This window comes from Empidonax traillii, unplaced genomic scaffold (genome assembly GCF_003031625.1).
Source record: "Empidonax traillii isolate 1590-97213 ecotype Southwest subspecies unplaced genomic scaffold, ASM303162v1 scaffold207:size1520225, whole genome shotgun sequence".
In the NCBI taxonomy this organism is placed as follows: Eukaryota; Metazoa; Chordata; class Aves; order Passeriformes; family Tyrannidae; genus Empidonax; species Empidonax traillii.
In genome coordinates this window covers 516,088-534,791 of record NW_020955400.1, presented here as the reverse complement: position 1 = coordinate 534,791, position 18,704 = coordinate 516,088, and the positions used below count along the sequence as shown (strand labels likewise).

Below are 18,704 nucleotides of genomic sequence, written 5' to 3'. Positions count from 1 at the left end.
TGGGTTCTGTCACTCCCTCCATATTATATGCTGGTACAAGAGAAGGCCTAGAAGTCTTAGAGTTTAATAGTCATACTTCAGATATTGAAGCATGAAAAAGTTTTCTTGAAGGATATCTGCCTGTCTAACACTGTAATGAAACCAGAAGCATCACGTGGATGGAAACATTACGAGAACTCTAATCTGGGAAGTAAACCTCCAAGGTTATTTTATAATCCTACTGCTTTTCTCTTAACCTCAAGGCACTTTACCCATGGATAAATATCATCATCCCACCTCAGGTAATAATGAGATAAGGATCTCACAGGAGGACAGCACACAAGTGGGAAAAAAGCTCTATTTACAAGTTCTAGCCAGCTTATTAAGTTGTGTCTCTGTGTAGGTGTTGTACCACAAACAACTGAATGAGAAGACAGTATCTACACAAACATCTTCTGAGATAGCCCATTTACCTCACTGAAAGGGAATTAACCACCTTATCTTAGTTCAGATAAAAGGGTCGTGTGATTTTTGTGGACCTTTCAAGAATGGAAGTGTCCCATTTGAGTATTTGTAGAAGGGTGTATGTGATTAACCTGATCATATATATGAAACCTGTGCAGGACAGGTTGTGCCAGATATTTGCACAATAAGACACAAGGCCATGTGATGCATGCTAATTGGACAAGGTGTTGAAAATAATAAATGATACCTACTCAATATCATACAAATTATTCAAATCTGAAATAATGAAGGCTTGTTAGTTACAGCCTGCCACATCAGTACTGGCTTCATCTCCCTGAGCTTGGAGGGCTGAATTTTCACAGGAATTGCCTCTTCCTGGGAGGCAGAGTTTATAAAATTGATCTGCAGGAAAATGATCACTTCAAGCCCCTCCAACGCATCTGTACTTGCTACTAACATGTTGAATTTGATGTTTTTCAGAGGAGGATGTCGTGTTGGCCCCAGGTTTTTTTTGGGGGTGTTCAGTGTTTAGTATATGGCTTTAATCTGAATTTTCTGTTTGGGCATGCTGTGAGACAGGAAAGCTTGTCCCTTTGGGGACACTGTTTTTGTGTCCCTCTTATGCTGTGTGGAACATGTGGGGTAAACCTTTTACAAAACATCTGTTATGAAAGTGGTTTGCCAAACATGAAACTTGATGTAGATGTGCATTGGTTTCTCGTATTCACAAAGAGATTTGGGTAACAAAAGGAAAGATTTGGTCAAAACTAGCCATCCAGACTTTCAGGAGCTGTCTGGAACATGGTCACTCTCAGTAGCTCCCTCACCCAGCACTGCTGCCTGCACACCCTGCAGCTTAACACTACCAAGGTGTAAAGTTTTAAAAATAACACATCTGGATGGTTGTTTAATTTGCTAGAGTTTAGAGATTCCAGACAGGCTGAGAGAAGCAATGTTTGCTTTAACCTGGTTTGGTTTCCCTTTTCTGTGGTACCCAGTTGGAAGAGAGAGTCCAACAGGCTCCACTGTACACCACACTGAAAACAGTGGTCTGTGGTGGGAAAGAATTCTGTTTGTGTGGACAAGCAGTGTGTGTTCAGTCTTGCCTTGAGTCTTACTAACCCTGCTGCCCAGTCTGGTCAAAGTCAGTGCAAAATGAGTCACTGCCCTCAGTCGAGCAAGTTATTTAACACATATTTGTCTAGTGGGTGATGTGCTGTAACACAGATGTGCAGCTATAGGGCCTGGAGGGAGGCAAAAGGGATTAAGTGGGTCTGGAGGCAGAATTGTTTGTCGTTGTGAGTCGTTGTCCCTCCAAAAGGTATTTAGGCCAGTACTACCTTCCTCTGTCACTGGCAACACTGTTCCTGTTACTGGATGAAGCTACAAAAAAGACTGCACATGTGAAACTGCTCTGTGCATTATATATGGCCTACCAAATATGGCTTTTGTTTGATTGGTTCTGACACAGAGAGGAAAATCTTCACTGTAGCAAAAGCCTCTGAGACTTATTTGAGTAACATCAAGGGTACTGATGTGGCCTGAAAAATTACCCATAAACAATAGAAAGCAAAGTCATATTTGTTCAAGCTTTGCCTCAGAGTTGCTCTGGTTTTTTGGCCTTACTGGAGTTCCTTCTGTAAATTGAAACAGTTCATCAGGTTTCTAAGTCATGCTGTATTCAGCAAATAATGCAAAGCAGAGAATGAGGTGTTTGTAGCTCTCTTCTCTGAATAATAAATTTCACTTCCCTCTGCCCTTTCCAAGATTTCCATCTTTTAAACTGCAGCCTTGCTGTATGCTGTGGTGCTAGGGTAACTTAGCAGATTTTCAGTGTGCCTTCAGTAAATTGGCAACAGCATCTTTAAGCGATATTACTCATTTTAAACAAAAATCTCCTGAGAACTGCAGGGGCTTCTCTACAAACACACTGACTTCTGCTTTTGCTAGAAGAATCATCACTGTAGCAAATATGCAGTAAATTTGTTCTTTAGCAGTTACTATTACTTCTCTGACCCCATACCATGTTGATCTGGGGACGTATTGTATATACAATCCCTATTATTTCCAAGTGATGGCAACACCCCAAGGATGTTTACTCAGATAGGGGACTGAGCAAGGTTTTCTCATAATTGTAAACAGAGCTTTTAAACAATGTAACCCAACTTTTAGCCTGTTCCCATTTTTGAGCATTCAAGTCTACATGACAAACTGATGAGCTCTGCATGTTTGCCAGGAAATCCAGGTTAAACCCAGTCCCCTGAACTCAGGCTGCTGCATCCTGACTCTCATCCTGTTTTTAGAAGAACTGGGGGGATGTTTCAGAGGGGAAGTTGTGTGTTTTCCCTCTTGGGAAATAGATCTGTTTGCTATCACTGCTCCATCGGCCTCTGGGCAAGTTTCAGATGTGGTATATCAGAGAACTGCCAGGAAAGAGAAGGAAATGGGTGAGAGACCCAAGAGCACTGCATAAAGATAGGATGAGGTACTGACACTCCTATATACTGGGTCTTTTTCTTTGCAGTTGCTAGAAAAAGGAAGGATGAAAACAGTGAGTGAGGTAACAGCTGTATCACGTATCTGATGTTTCACAATCATTCCCACTACCTTTGCATGGCAGTGGGTGTTATGAATTGTCACCTCCTGTGAGAATCACCTGCTGTTTCTTGAACTGTACCACTCAGGCACACTCCTGACCAAGTAAATGAAATGGTCACACTTCTTATCAAGTGCCACAGTTCATCCTGCTGTACTTCTCAACCTGTGGCTCAGTACAGTTCAATTGTTCTTGACCCTGTGATACTCAGGACTTAAATTCAAGACTCTGCCAGAGCAGGGAACTGGCCAGAAACAGACTTGTCAGGGAGAAGAGACGCAGGCACATGTGGGGTACAGAAAGTGCAGGACAACATTGCTCAGGGGCTTTGCATTCCCCTGGTGTGTGGGAGCTGCTGTGCCTCTGGCAGCTGTGTCCTTAACTCTCTGCTTCAGCTGCTCCTGAGAGCGAATGTCTTTGTCATCCTCTCTATGTGTACAGGATGTATTGAGCCACTTGACATTGAATTCATACAGTTTGACCAGATCTCTGATGGATTGTTGGGAATGTCATAGCAGGAGTCACACAGGAGGCTCCTCAGGCGTTGTGACTTTCTCAGAGGTTGTTAGCAGGCAAGCAGTTAAGTCCACAACACAAGTGGCCGCTCTCTGCATGCTGTTGTCACTGCAGGAGAGACAATTGACTGAATCTGTTTTTACAGATTCTCTGCAACAAATGTGCCGTAGTACAGCCATTCAGTGTCCCGTGGTATAAACTGGAACTCCATATTAGTCTATGGCTGGGAGAGTGCTTGCATTTCATTGTTCCCATCTTCCACGATGATTTTTAGTGAAAGCTGCAAAAAGGTTCATGCAAGCCTCAATTCTGCCCCCTTCGGTACACTAATTTACTGGCCTTTGCCTTCAGTTTTTAACACTTGATTGCCTAATCCTCTTTTCCTGCAGCATCCAAGCTGCAGGTTAGGATTTGAATGCAGGAGGTTATTAAATCATCCCATGGTTGGGGGGGGGTTAAATTCTATCACCTTAGATTCTGGCAACTTCTCAAGGTGCTCAGATTAACTTTGGCAGGTATTTGTAAGCTCATCTGCAAAGAAAGAGGAGTGCAAGTCTAACAGAGGATGTGAGGCAGAGAGGGCAAAAACTGAGAAGAACAAAGCAGAAAACAAACAAATCCCCCAAAGAGAATGCTAAAGGCTACAATCAATTGCCAACAGAATAAGTTGTTCCTCTTGCATAGTTTAAAAAAGGAAAAGAATATTGGAAGGTAAAGAAGAGCTTGCTATACTTGAGATGTTTGCATTTAAGATACATTTCTTTATGTATCCACTGCTTGCAGGAATCGAAAAAGATCAGTGAATGTGTATGGCCCTGTTTTCACTTGTTTGAGGCCTGATTTAGTCAAAGCCAAATTATTCATGCTGCCTTTAAACAGCCTCCTCAAGAGAAGTAGGGCAGGAAACTCCCACAATAACCCACACAATGGGAGCAAGAGGCCAGCCAAAAGACGCCTGGGACACGTGAGGAGGGAAACCAGTGTGCCTTTGAGCAGCTGGAAGAAGATTTCAATCCTGTTAATTTTGTATGGGGAAGTATGAAGGGTGCCTTTCACACCAAAGTCAGACTTGTCGCAGCTAGTGGAGATGGCACACAGTGAGCAATGCACAGAGAACAGCGATGCGTTGCCTGCAGTACATTGGGCCCTGCTCTTTGCTGTCAAAGACTTTTTAGCTGGCAATAATCTGCCCCCTGGCTGGGACCAACCAGTCAGTTATTAAATACGTGGCATACCTCCACCTGCCTGCTGCCAGTCCCTGGAGCAAGCCTGTGGGACCAACATGGTGACTTCCATGCTGGTGATGCTATGAAATACACATACACATGCGGGGCCCACAAGCAGCTCAGTGTTTGTTTCCACTGAGAAAGTTTTGACCTGCTTAAAGTGCCATTGCTATGGAAACCTAATGAGAAGATAATTGAATGAAACGTCTTTGCTTTCCATCCCTTTCTCACACTGATGCCAGCAAGGTCAGAACCTTGCAGGCCTCCTTTCTCTTCAGGTTCATGCAAATTTGATAAAAATACCAAAGGCCTATTTTCTTCCCTGTGCCAGCTCCAGTTAGATAAATTATCTTGTATTCAGTCAGGAGCAGTTACAAGTGTGTCAGTTTTTCATACTAATTATGTAACTGGGACATTTCTAATGCACACGGATAACCAAATGGCTTCGCAGCAGAGCCAGCATGGGCTTTTGCACTGGTTTATTCACCACTGTGAATGTGCATAGTATTTGTATACCAAAAATCCCATCTAAACCATTTTCCTCAGTGAGCTATAAATAGTCTTTGGGAAGGAATGAGAGGGGCACTATCAGTTTATTGAAGATCGTAACAGGAGTGGTTTCATTATCATATAGTGCTATGCATCTGTGGATTTTACAGTACATAAATGAGACACGGCTATATGTTAAAAAAAATATACATTTAAAATACTTAATACTGAAATAAACCCCTATCATTCTCAGTTCCCATGTTTGTTCTGTTTCAAGAATTACAAGCTTTTAAAAATCAACAGGCACATTCATGAAAACAGCACATGGTGTCATTTGTTTCCTTTCCCAGTTCTGTGAAGTACCATTCTTGGGGTACGTGTGGCTGTGTCTCTTGTAAAATCAACTGCTCTCCATGCACAATAAGCCCTGGTGTTATTCTGTCTGAGACTAGAATTAGTCCAGAGTTAACAGGGAGAGCTGTAGCCTAGCAGCTCAATGCAACCTAGTTAAAACCTGTCTTAATAATCAGACAGGCTCAGTTGGCTTGTGACGCAAATGCGTGCCTTAGTTCTTCCTTTTATTCCAAATTTTGGAGACCGCCTTTGGGTTCCAAGGAGATTGCTTAGGTATAACAACGTCATCACCACTGAAACATTTTTAAGGAAAGAAAGATTCAAAGACTCTTTTGGATGCTGGGCTTTGACATTGTTCATACAAAGCCCACAGGCTTTAAAAGAACAACCAGAAGTGTCTTCCAGAGGCAATCCTCAGGCCAGTATCTTTGTTGTCTAGGATGTCTGGTCAGGTCTCTTATCTTTCAAGCAGCCTCTTATTAAAACAGTTAATTAAGTTTTTAAAGCTATCCTGCATTTCTCTGCCTGCTGTTGCAAGTTTGTCCAAACAGTTAGGAAATGTTAGCTCCTCTTTTCTAATTTTTTCCAGCTTAAGTCTGTTTGTTCCTGTGCTTAATTTATTAATAGGAAATAAGTTAATCTTCTTGTAGCCTTTCAATTTGACAGGCAAAATTTTCTAGCTCTGTTTTGTAAGAAAATGGCCAGTTCCCTGGCCATTCTAACAGCCACTTCTTCTTTGAATTCATCTTTCTTGAGCATAAATAATAGTGGTTGTATAGCCATTCTCATATAAATTCATTCTCTATACTGCCATTGGAATTTCCCATCCTTATGCTTTTTAGGATTAATGTGTAGGTTTTTTTCTCAGTCATCCTTTTCCCACTGGTGTACCCAGGTATTCTGTAATTTGCAGACTTCCAGCATTTGAAAGACTGACTTTTGTGTCCGTTCTGGATTGTGTACTTGCACATTTCAGTGTTGAATGTCAACTCATTTTTGTTAAGCCAGTCTTTCTACTCAAGAAGTTCCTGGTCCAGGTTCTTCACTCCAGCTGTTGCTACTCAATTTTGTGTCACTGACCTCTGAGTGGCCTGATGTAGTTTACTAAAATCTGCTCAAACTCATCAACTCTCTAGGATAGTAATATTTGCTTACTCCCAAAAGTAGCTCCATTTTTAGATCATATATTGTGCCTTCTGTTTTGTGGTGGTTTGGGAGGGGTTTTTGTTGTTTGAGGGTTTTTTTTCCACATTTATTTGTTTCAACATTTTGGCTCCAAGAGGCACAAAGTATCTAGAGATGGTTTTGAATTTGTGAAATAAATGGATTAAAGTTTTGACCCCTTCTGCTGGCCACACCCAAAGATTATGTGTTGATAAGAAAATACTCTTTCCGTCTGGCCATAAATCTTTTTTTCTTCCTTGTTGTGTGAACGTATACCCATACATTTCTTCTGTTGTATGCCGTGACAGAGTACATTTCATGTGAAAGCTTGCTAATGAAGTTGTACATCAGACCACAACCAAAATGAAGGCCTCCATGGTGGAGTAATGGCATTTGGCTCCCTTTCAGACACACAGTGCTGAAACTTCTGCCAAGTGTCACTGCATCATTAACTTTCAGTAGAAGTTATCAGTCTATGAATGGAAGAACACAAATCTCTTTCAGTGCACGTTCACAGAAGCGCTGCAGATTTAACAGAGTAAGGGAATGTAATTTACAAATCAAACATATAGCAACTTCTAGGTACTCTGGAATCCAGGTACTCTGGATGTCTGGAATTTTTCACCAGACATCTAGGAAGTAAAGTGCTTGATTGATTTCACTGAGGATTTTTAAGCATCAGAGCTGTCTAGTGGAACTAAAAAGCAAGTGCCCTCTCAGACACTGTGTGGTAAGTTTTGTTGGCATTTCCATCTCTTCAGACCAGCTGTTAGCATTTTCAAGGTCAGCCCAAGCACAGAAGATTTCCTCTTTAAAGAATGCATGAAATGATAATTGGAATTTGCATCCTCTGATAAAACTCAACATAGTTCTCAAATCAGTTATAAATAAGAAGGTAGTTTGCTTGCTGTGGATCCTATTCTTCTCACCCACTCTAGTTCAGGCGAGTTAGAACTTTGCTCCTACTGCCTTTCGTGTTCTTTGGAGGCCAGTGTGTGATGAGTTGGTGGTCTCAGGCTAATTCCCAGTGAACAGATGTCCACATCACAAACAGTACCGCTACACCTGCTACTTACTTGAATCATCGTTGGCAACTGTGCAAGAGAAGAAAAGGATTAAAATGGATTTGTAGGCCACAGAGCACAAGAGACTGCCTCTCCACTTTGAGGCTGATTTCACTAGTGAGGCAGAGTTCCGATCATTAACAGATTTTGTTTTCTAAGGATGATGACTTGGTATATTTCATGGACACTAAATTCATTTAAGATAAAGAGGTGAGGTCTATGCTCATGTGCAAAACATGTAGTGGATTCATTCTGTCAGTTCCAGCAGAACTTGACTTTCATAAAAACAAGTCTCCATATACAATTCTGCATACTTTTTATCTGATTTGCCTTTATTTAGAAAAATACTTGCTAACAACTTTACTTTGAAGTGTCTGGATGAATTTCTGGCCCTGTTCAGAGGCTTTTCTGGAAATTTGTACCCAGAAAGTATGGAGTCTATATTTTTCTCCTGCATTTTTCAGTCAGGCTTCTTAAAACCCAAGCATTTGGTGGCATATTATTAACTTTTCCCCTTCAAGGGTAAATTTCATCAGCAAGAAAAACACTGCATGTCTCCCTCCTCCTGGTACATTACAAATTTGAAGTTTGTTTGCCTCAATCACTTTGCAGTTTGTGCTGGATTAGATTTCTCATCAGACTGAGTTTGAAAGAGGTTGCATTTTAGAGCTTTACTGTGCCAGACCCTCCTTTTCTAGATGAATTACTAAATCAAATTGAAACTTCATACTGTCTCGTTTCCCCTTTAATGATATCTTTGCAAATTGATGAGTATGTGTTTCATGCTTATAAGATGTTGGCCAGTAATTGCTTATGTCTTCCAAACCCTGAACTGGCTTAAACTAAAATTTTCCGTAGAGTGGTTTAGTGAATTGATCAGAAACTCTTCATTGCCCTCTGCTGGGAGTCTGAGTGAGCTAAAGGAGCCCGTGCAGACAGAGTGTGTGGACAGCAACAAGGGCATGGCATGTGTGTGTTATTATATGGCCTCATTCAGAGAATGGTTTGGCTAGAGGTCTGCTTGGTACGCTGGGGTATGCGTGTTTCCATTCTGCGCGGCCACAGTATAGCCACCACACAATAGGGCATTGTCACGTCGTGGGGCCGAGCTCCCGGCAAAAACACTGCAGTAATGCTTTGCACTTGGAGCCTCCAGCAAAGCCGTTGATGGTGGCAGGAGTCATTCCGCTGGCTTGGTGCTGCGTGGTTAAATAGGAAGGCTTCAAAGAATAATGCAAGGTTTGGTAATTTCTATTAGCTCCATTTATACAGACAGGAAAAAAAAGGCAATGAACCAGGGTGATGCTGTCTCATCAGAGATCCCACAATGAACTGTTGGCACTGAGTTGGAATCCATTATGGAAAACTGGTTCAATGAACATAAAGACCAAGAACAAAAGATTTATTTACTATTTTAGTGGGTTGTTTGTAAAGTCCATGTTCTGTTAAAATAAGTCTCTCCAGCTAGCTTTTGAGGAAGGGAGCATACGCTGATGGGAAAGCACAAAAAAGGGACGCGGGAGCAAGAAGCTGTAGTCTCCAGTTACCTTTGGTTGCACTTCATAGGGTCTGGACAAGCTTTTCTCTACTACTTTTTCCACATAGTGGCTTCCAAAAGTGTAAAGTAAAGTAAGTAATGGCCAGTCTTCGCGAACGAAGAACCGGGGAAGGTCTTTACACCTTCCAGCCTGGGCATTGGATTTTTTAGGTGAGACACAGTATGCGCGGAACTGAGCCCACCCTTTAATCCTGAGGTTCATCTGCCGGGGCCAAGCACGCTTGGACGGTGGCAGGGAGGTCCTCAGGACGTAGATGGATTGCCTTACGGGCTAACGAGCTCCATCTGCCCGGGGAGTGGCTCCGACCGGGAATCGAACCTGGGCCTCGGCGGTGACAGCGCCGTGTCCTTAACCACTAGACCACCAGGGGCTCACATATTTATAAAGCTTTATCAGAGAAAAAACAAGTAGGCTGAAAACTGTTATACAGTAAACAAATGCAGCATCCCAGTTCTACAGTTTCTAAGGCAGCAAAATTGCTGTTTTGCAAACACAAGTGGGGAACTATGTGAGTAATTGTTTTTCTTAGGGACCCCTCAACTCTTTTGCCTTAACCATAGATTTTGTAAGTATATATTTTTCTGTGCTGGTCACAAAAGTCATGTTTAAGAGGGAAACTCAGTTCTGTGGTCAGACCAGTGTGTTCAGGTTTTGTTTCCAACTTGCTGCATTGGGAAGAAAAGGGAAGAGAAAGCAGCTCATGATATATTGTTTGGAAACTATAATTTACTGTAACCAGACAGCTCCCATGAAATGTGAGAAGCCTGCATCAATAAGTCCATTTCTCTTTTTTGTCTTAGGCTCTCCATTCATAAATCAAGCTCGGAAGAAGGCTCTGTAGGTCAGTATATTTCATTTTATTTGGTACTCCTATGGAATTCTTAAACAGCTTTTGAGTTTTGCTTGTACTGGGATGTGAAGAGCTGAGTAAACACAATGTTGGCAGAAGTCAGCAGCATTTGTGTATGTGTGTGTGTATGTGTGTGTGTGGAGAGCGAGCCTCAGCAGCTTTAAGTTAAATGCTGGGTGTCTCAGTGATCACTTAAATTGCCCAACCAGCATTGTCATGTGATAAATATGCATCTTTTGACTTGTTATATTGAATTTCAAATGTTTGCTTGTTAGATCACTGCTAGCCTGTTTATTTGTATTCTGAAAACTACCACCACCAGTGAATAACTGGGGGTTTTGTTATTTTTGTTCATGTCATGCCAGAGCCTCTTCCTTTGTTTCTCAACTACTTTGCTCATTGGAGAGGAAAAATAAAACTGGGAGGTTTTTCTTGTTTGTTTCTTTTTAATGGTGTTCTAGGGATATGTCCACAAAGTCTAAACTTTACCAGTATTTCAGAGAGTCAGCAAACCCAGCTCTAGATCATCCAGGGTGAAATCTTAAATATGATAGTCAAATGCTGAAACTCAATGGCACAGTATAAAATGCATTCCTTTGAATTTTTCAAAAGCAGAGGGATAAAATAGCTCTTTATCAGTAGCATTTCTGCCAGATCAGGCGCTCTATGTTCACTTGCAAGTGGCATAAACTTTATAGCATATGCCCTGGTTAATTCAATGGAACACAGTTATATATGCCCTACCTTGGGCAAGATGCCATTTTTCTTTTTAGAGCAAATGATTATTTCTAGGTCATCAATCCATATGCAGATCTGATATTAGTGGACATGGAGACCCAGCCCTGTACAGTCCAGGCATATGGAGAGCAAGAGTCAGATGTAGCTGATAGTCTTATAAAATTTCTCATGCCAAATAGCAGAATGTGTGTGTGCACACATATGAGTGTCTACATTTGTATTTAGGTAAAGTATTTCTTTTCTCTCTAAATATGCACACACATACTAGAAAACTGCTTAAGTTCTGGCTTAGGCTGCGTAATTGTGATTCAGTTGAAGAGAACAGACAAACAAAATACTTCAAAAACACTTCCAGACTTGACATTAGTAACTCAACAGACATCAAAATGAATGTAAAATATTTTCTGTTTATAATTCAAAATATGTAAGTTACTTGCTTATCTCAGTCCTCTATAGCATTGGCAATTATAAAAGAATGCGCATTTCCTTGCAATAGCTATATCAGCATAGTTCTAGCACAGAATAAATCAAGAAAACCAGAAAATCTGAGATTTTTTTATTCTTGTTTCTGATTTAAAAATACAACTTAATGCTTGAAAGCTTCTCTAACCTTTACTAACTAATGTTTCTTTCCAAAATTCTTTTTCCTTTTCCCCTCAACTTCCCTCCCCACTTTCCTTTTAGGGAAAGCAGACTGGAAAAAGAAAAATAAGTTTTTTTGGCAGAATTTCCGAAAGAACCAGAAAGGACTAATGAGACAGACTTCGAAAGGTAAAGCTTTTTCAAGGGCGCACATCCTATCTGTATAAAATATAAAGGACCAGTATCACAAAGGAGTAAAATGCATTTGTAATATTGTGACAGTTTGGGATCTGGGGCTCAGGAAGTGTCGCAGGTTTGGTTCATCATGACAGTGCTCAGAATGACAAGTCATATTCTTGAGACTGTAGACGTGAGGCTGGGATGCCTTTAGCCCTGACTGTCAGTGATGGCACACACAGAAAGTGATGCAGGTAATATCTATTTGTAAGTAATGTAGGCAAATAAACAAGATGCTCTTTTTTTTTTTTTCCTTCCCTGGTCCTGGATTGATAAGAGAAATAGTGATCTTTTTTAATTAGAAAGGTATTTCAACTTTCTTTGTCATTTGGTTACTTTGAGCTGTTTGTTTTAAGCTTTAATCTAGCCTACCATTGTTGGAGAAGATGCTTATAAGAAGTAGTAAAGTGCCTCTGGTGACTAGTGCAAATATAGAATTCTACTTAAACTGTCTTTCTGTAGTTCTTCTCCAAAAGATGCAGCTGTGCATTGCATTAAGTATTTCTGTTCACACAGAAAATTTCTATTTACCCATATCTGTCTATAAGATTCTTATGTTGCAAACAGATGCTTCTCCATGTCTTTATGTTTGTGTTCAGATGGATTGTGAAACATGACAAAGACCCCAAAGGGTCACACTTTCAGTTAAACGTGGGTCCTTGCTGATTTTGAAGGCAAGTTCTAATTGTCTGTGCTGACATGCCAAGCACACACCAAAAGGAGAGGTCCCGTAGTTGGGAGCCCCAGTGCATTCCATGTACCAGCTTAGTGGCCGATTGGATACCTGGATAGATCAGAAGACATGGCCAGTTCACAGCAGAGAGCAACAAGAGCCCAGTATGCCATTCCTGAAAAGGCTTTCCTTCTGCTCTGGCAGCTGTTTACAGTATTCCTCAGGGCTGAGTGCAGGACTTTTCTGACATTAGCACTTTCTCTTTTGATTCTTGTCTTTCAGGGTCAATAACCTTGTGATGACGATCGCGTTTTATTTCTCTTTGTCGTACTTGCTTGCTTTCAGTGTCAAAGTAGACTTAGGTTTTTTTTGGTCCCAAATTTCTTCCTTTTATTGCTCAGTTACGTCGAAATCATTCCATTCTTTGAAATCATACTAGGAGCCTGCTCTGGTGAGACTGTTTCTGGCCAGCCAGATAGATCCACATGGCAACTAGGTTTCAGAGCAGTGGGTAAAATCCAGCTTCAGTGTACCTGCTCTGTGCGGGAACTCCTACATGTGCTCAATATATTTGTGCTTCTTCCTGCAGGAGAGGATGTAGGGTATGTGGCCAGTGAGATCACAATGAGTGATGAGGAACGGATCCAGCTGATGATGATGGTCAAAGAGAAGATGATCACCATCGAGGAAGCACTTGCTAGGGTATGATGTGTATATACTTGAATCTCCTGGAGAAACTTGCTTTAGGATGTAGGATATATCAGTTTGGAGTTTTACTTTGCTCAGAAAACATAGGAGAAGGTGAAGAAAGCCTGCCTATTTGCCCCATTATACTAGGTAGCATAAATTAGATAGCAATTCCTTTGTTTATTGGGAAAAAATAGATATCCAATGCATGGTAAATTAATAGAGTTCTAAAAGCATTTGCTTCTGTCCACTGACAATAAAGGGTGCTAATCAGAGAAAAGTTCAAATGTAGACATGTTCATTGAAGCTGTTTAAAGTGAGGGAGAGGTATCTCACTTACAATCTTGATTTATCAAGTATGTTCATAGGTTTGTGTAAGTACTAATAGGAATGCTTCAGGTTTTGCTGAGTTTCAGTGCAACTTCTGAATTTGTACCCTTGTGTAAAATACTGTAATGGAAAACAGGGTATTCCTTAGAGAAAATGTGATTTAAATCAGTTGGCAGTCAGATAAATATTTTTACTGACATACTACATCTTGAAATAGATAAGCCTAGAATATAAAATTATGTTATTGCCTGAAGAAAATATTGCTTTGCTGGAAATCATATAATGAAAATATTCACAATTTTTAAATTATTTAGTGGTAATATTGAAAATTCTTTTACTTCTCTACTGTTAAAATTTGATGGGGGGAGGGCTGTACCTATCTGATGGTTTAAATGTATGTGGACTGGTAGTGTTTCCCTCTAGTGGTCTGAGCTACTAGTAACAACTCTTTTTTTTTTAACACCAGTTCTTGAGGGTCCTTTCAACACTTTGACTCCAGTAGGATTGGTTTTATGTCTGAAGCCTTTTATTGGGGAACGGGGAAGATGGTGGGAGTTTTTGGTTTTAAATTATAAAGGATGGTTCCTAGTCTTTACTGCAGATCATTTTCTTTAGGAAGGAAATTGGCAGATCATTGTTATTTAGTCTGTCCACTGTAAATTGTGCCTTTGAGATAGCGATGTGTAATTTATGTTTTACCTATGATAATTCATCAAATTTCAGTATTTACAGATCATTTCCTTCTGAGAAAAAAAAAAAACCACTAATTTTTAAAACTTCTGATTCTGGGACAGTTTATTTTGAGTAAGTGAGATGAGCAGTGCAAAAGTTCAGATTTTCCCGGTTCCACAGTGATACAGGGGGAAAAATGAAATTACATTAACTCTTACTGTTTAATGAAGATTGATATCTTCTTTTCACTGGAAAATGTTCTGTCTTTTCAAATTTCAGCTGAAGGAGTATGAAGCCCAGCACAGGCAACCAAGTAATGTAGATCCTGCAGAATGGCCTGATGGTTCTTACTCAACATTTGATGGCTCTTCCAATTGTAATGTAAGTACCTGTCATTCTGATATAGCTCCCCAGTATCATTTAATATTTAAATTCTTTCACTGAAGCACAGAAATATCCTCATTTACCCAGTGATTTCCTTAATAGCAAATATATCATTGACCTGGTGATGGTATGTTCTGTCTGCAGAAAATCTTTAATATGCATTTTAAATCTTCAAAATCAGTTGTCATAGACTTCAACAATCTTATTGTGTAATTGCTCTCTTTTCTTTTTTTCTTCTTTTTTTTTTTTTTTTTTTTTTTTTTTTTTTTTTTTTTTTTTTTTTTTTTTTTTTTTTTTTTCTGGGTCTTTGTCATTGAGCTTTTGAAGCACAAGGCAAAAATCCCCTTGTTACAAAATGCAGAGAGAAGGGTTTTTAGGTTGTTTAGAGGAAAGTTTCACTTTGCTGATTCATGAGTAGAATTTCTCAGGCTGTTCTAGCCCTTGTTGATATGTTCTATATGAGGGTCTGGCTCAGTCCTAGCTACCTGCTGCCTTCAAGCACTTCTGTCTCTGCATTTTGAAACTCAAAGCCCAGAGTTTGCATCTTTTGCCAAACCCTTAAGAAGTAAGGCAGCTTTCCTCCCTTCACGTTTTACTTCTGAGCTGTGTAGCTTCTCTTGTTTTTATGGACACCAGGCAGTCTTTGTGTCGTGCCATACTGAAGTAATTAATTTTTCCTTCCAGAGATCTTCATTTTCACTGAGTAGTTTATTCCACTTCATTTCTCTAATTGAAAGTTCTAAGATAAATCTTAGGGAAGAACACATTCAGCTGTCAAATTCAAGCTCCATGTAACCCATATAATTGAATCATAGGCTTTTGAGACCATTGATCGATTTATTTATTTTATTGTCAGTGGAATTTCCTGCTTACTGCAGCAGACAGTTAGCTCCTCCTTCCTGAAAAAAAAAAAAAAAAAAAAAAGCTATATCATTTTATGAGTTGTTTAACATATTTGGTGGTAGAGAAATATTTTCTTGTTTGTATTCCAAAAAATACACCCATCTTCAGTCTGATTGGAGCAGAAGGGAACTGCTCTTATAAGGATATTGCCTTATACTATGTTCTGATATATCAAAAATATGCAAAGAATGGAGAAGGAAGGATCCTGACTGTTCTGGACTGATTGTATAGCCAGCTGAAAGATGTCTTGATCTTTTCCTCATTAGTATTTATGGTCTAAACTTTCCCTTCTTAAGGCCTTTGCCGAAAGTACCTATAGCATAAAAACCTCAAGACTCTCATTCACCATGGTCATATCTCAGAAGGATATTGAATTTCCCTCTTAAATCTTCGGATAGTGGTTTACGCTTGTGTTGAAGTTACCGAAAGTTGTGGATATCTCTGAGGACCAAGCATGATTCGGTATTTCTTCCTTAATGGAATGACTTGGCACCTTTTCTATAAAATTATTTTCCTAAGCCATCTTTGCACTTTGAACCAAGAGCTCTCTGTTGCCTCTCTCTGCCCTTCTGGTAGGATTTGAAACATCTTCCTGTTAATTTCAGTGAGAGATCTCTATTCAATTCATTGTAAATACCTTTCAAGATTTTTGTCTGTGCTCCTGATTTTTGTTGTGGTTTCCTTTACCAGAAGCTGTGAAACTGCTTACCTTCAATAGAAAGCAGATCATCTGCAGAAATGAAACTTCATTTTAGAGCAAAATTCAGCTTGACTTCTTTTTTTGTGGACAAGAATGAAAGTAGGGTTAACTGGAGTGAAAGACTTTGGGCTGTAATTGACACACGAGGGAAAAACAAACAAAAGTATCAGATATGTCTAGAAATAGAGTGTGTGTTCACCCAGACTTTTTTGCCTAAGGATGTCTCCATTAATCCGAAATGACCAGCTTTTGAGACAAGCAAAGATGATTCTGTTTTCAAGCCCTTTCTTTGCCAAGTGGTTTGAGTTTCAGTGCCATTTTTGTGATTTGTACTCTGCGAATTTGAAATCTCAGAACTACCCCACTCATTTTATATAGGCCATGAAGCAAAGATGGCTTTCCATATAGTAAAAACATACTGTTAGGCAACCTTCTCCCTTGTAACCTCAAAAGGCAATTGAAAATAGAAGTCACTGAAATGAACATTTCTTGTTTGAATTCAAAGTCCTTACGCAATGGTTCTTCTGTTTCTGTTTGCCTTTTTTTTTTTTTAATATAATTTATTTTCCTTTCCGTCTCATGGCCAAATTATTACTAGGCAGCTTTTAATGGAACAATGTGATCATAGTTGATCATTTTGTAAACAAAACAAAAACAAGTTAGAATCTAAGCAATGAGAGAATCAAAAAATGAAGGCAGATCGTCTGGAGTGTTTCAAGGTTTTATGTACTCCTTTGCATTCAAGTCAGCTCTGTCCACAGCATAAAAACAGCCCCCTACAAAATAATATCTGAAGGGTATATATCATTAGTTTTCCTTTTTAGAAAAAAAAAAAAAAACTTTTAAAAGAAAACTTTTATAGCTATTATGTGTTTATGACTAACAAAACTCATATCGATTTAAAGATTTTCATTTTAAAGATTGATTTGAGAATTCTGTTTCCAGGTTCTCCCCTTTTAAATTTCTGTATCAGGAAATGGAAACTTGTGTTTCATATCCTTAACAAAACTGAATCCTAATGATAAAACACAAAGGTTCAGAATTAAAGAGGTCACCATCTTAGTATCCCAAGGGAGGCAGCCCCGTGTCATTGCTGTGCTGTTAATTTTGTGTCCTGTTTGTTTGTTCTTAAGAAACAAACAAACAAATAAAGGTCTTGTCAAGTCAGTAGGTGACTTGGTTCTTTGCCACTTTGGAGCAGTTTGTAGCTTTCAATCTCACTACTGTGGTCCCCTTGTTTCCCACCAAAGTATGTGTGTTATTTATTTGCTAATGTGGGAATGCAGTTGAAACTGTTTTTCCTTTTAGTCAGAAATATCAAAGGTCTAAAACGCCTCATCCTTTTCTTAAAAAATTATTTCTGAATATTTGTGTTTCATCTCTGTTGGAATGAAGGCTGTTCACAGTAAAACTAGACAGGCTTTCATTGCCTTGTGCCAAGCATTGGGACGTAAAGCAGGTGCAGATTGCGAATGGATCCCTTTCTGGATTTTAGATAAGGCCCTATTTGTCCTCAGGAGTCAGAAAGTCCAGGGAAAGAGAGGATTTCAAAATTGTATCACATTCTTTCTTTACACTGAGGTGCCTTTTATGCTTCTTAAAGATAGAAGCGCGTTTGATGACTTTTGGGGGCTGAAATTCTCAGTTCATCCTAAAATAGGGCTTCTTCATCCCCACAATCCTGCTGGTATGGCTCCAGCCCAGCTTGGAGGACCAGCATTAGGAGAAGTCAGTATAAATCCTTTCCTGTGTCCTCTGCTAAAAGACTGCTAATTGTACCCATTGCTATGTTTCATGTGGGAGTGGGGAAAAGGAGAGAAGCAGGAGGGAGGTTGTGACAGAAGTGTGTATCATACATGTGCTGCTGCTGACACAAACCACTAATTAACTTCACTGACAGTTTCTGTAGAAGCAAGTTAAGTGAAGTTGTAATTATCTCTGGACTAAACTGGTTAGTTGGTCTCATCTGGCTTCTGGTTTTTGGTTTTGATTGGCAGATAATGCTCAGCCATCCAGAGCTCATTAACATGAGCTTCCAGGTAGCATAGCTAGCCATCGTCTGAAGGGTGCCCCAGTGAGCTGTGCCGTGCTTGTCTAACACCGCCCCACCTACCGGACATGCCACAAGCAGCCTCAGGAGAGAGGCCATAAAATTTATGAGTGCAGAGAACAAAACCAGCATCTCCCTCCAACAATACAGCCCGCAGGTGGGCAGTGCTGTTTTAGTGTCCCAACACCTCTTTTCCCAGGACTGTTACACTACCACTAGGAAACTGGCACCCCATTTGTTTTCTCTGAGCAGAGTGGCAGCAGATGCAGACCTGGAAGTATTCTGTGCACATCTGTATCTGCCATGAGGCCGATGCTGGGGAAAATTCCCCCTTACATTGCCTCTTTTCCATTTTCTATCGATCCACTTTTTAACAGATGGTGGTGCATCACCTCCACACAGCAACAGCTCTAGCTGGACTGAGATGATCATTTGTTGCTCCTGTTCTTACTATTATTTCCTGAAGATTTTTTTTTTTTTTTTTTT

General features: G+C 40.0%; 1 protein-coding gene across 11 annotated transcripts in view; it reads left to right on the top strand.

Moving 5' to 3' along the window:
- The window catches only part of SASH1 (SAM and SH3 domain containing 1), a 524,421-nt gene that overhangs the window by 466,361 nt on the left and 39,356 nt on the right, over nt 1-18,704 (top strand). For 5 of the 11 annotated variants that reach the window (XM_027887352.1, XM_027887356.1, XM_027887361.1 and 2 more), the window contains exons 5-8: nt 10,213-10,253; nt 11,685-11,771; nt 13,079-13,194; nt 14,461-14,562. In XM_027887352.1, coding sequence (XP_027743153.1) covers nt 10,213-10,253; nt 11,685-11,771; nt 13,079-13,194; nt 14,461-14,562 — 346 coding nt within the window. The remainder of the gene's footprint in view (nt 1-10,212; nt 10,254-11,684; nt 11,772-13,078; nt 13,195-14,460; nt 14,563-18,704) is intronic. The other 6 variants (XM_027887353.1, XM_027887362.1, XM_027887359.1 and 3 more) reach the window with 3 other exon arrangements.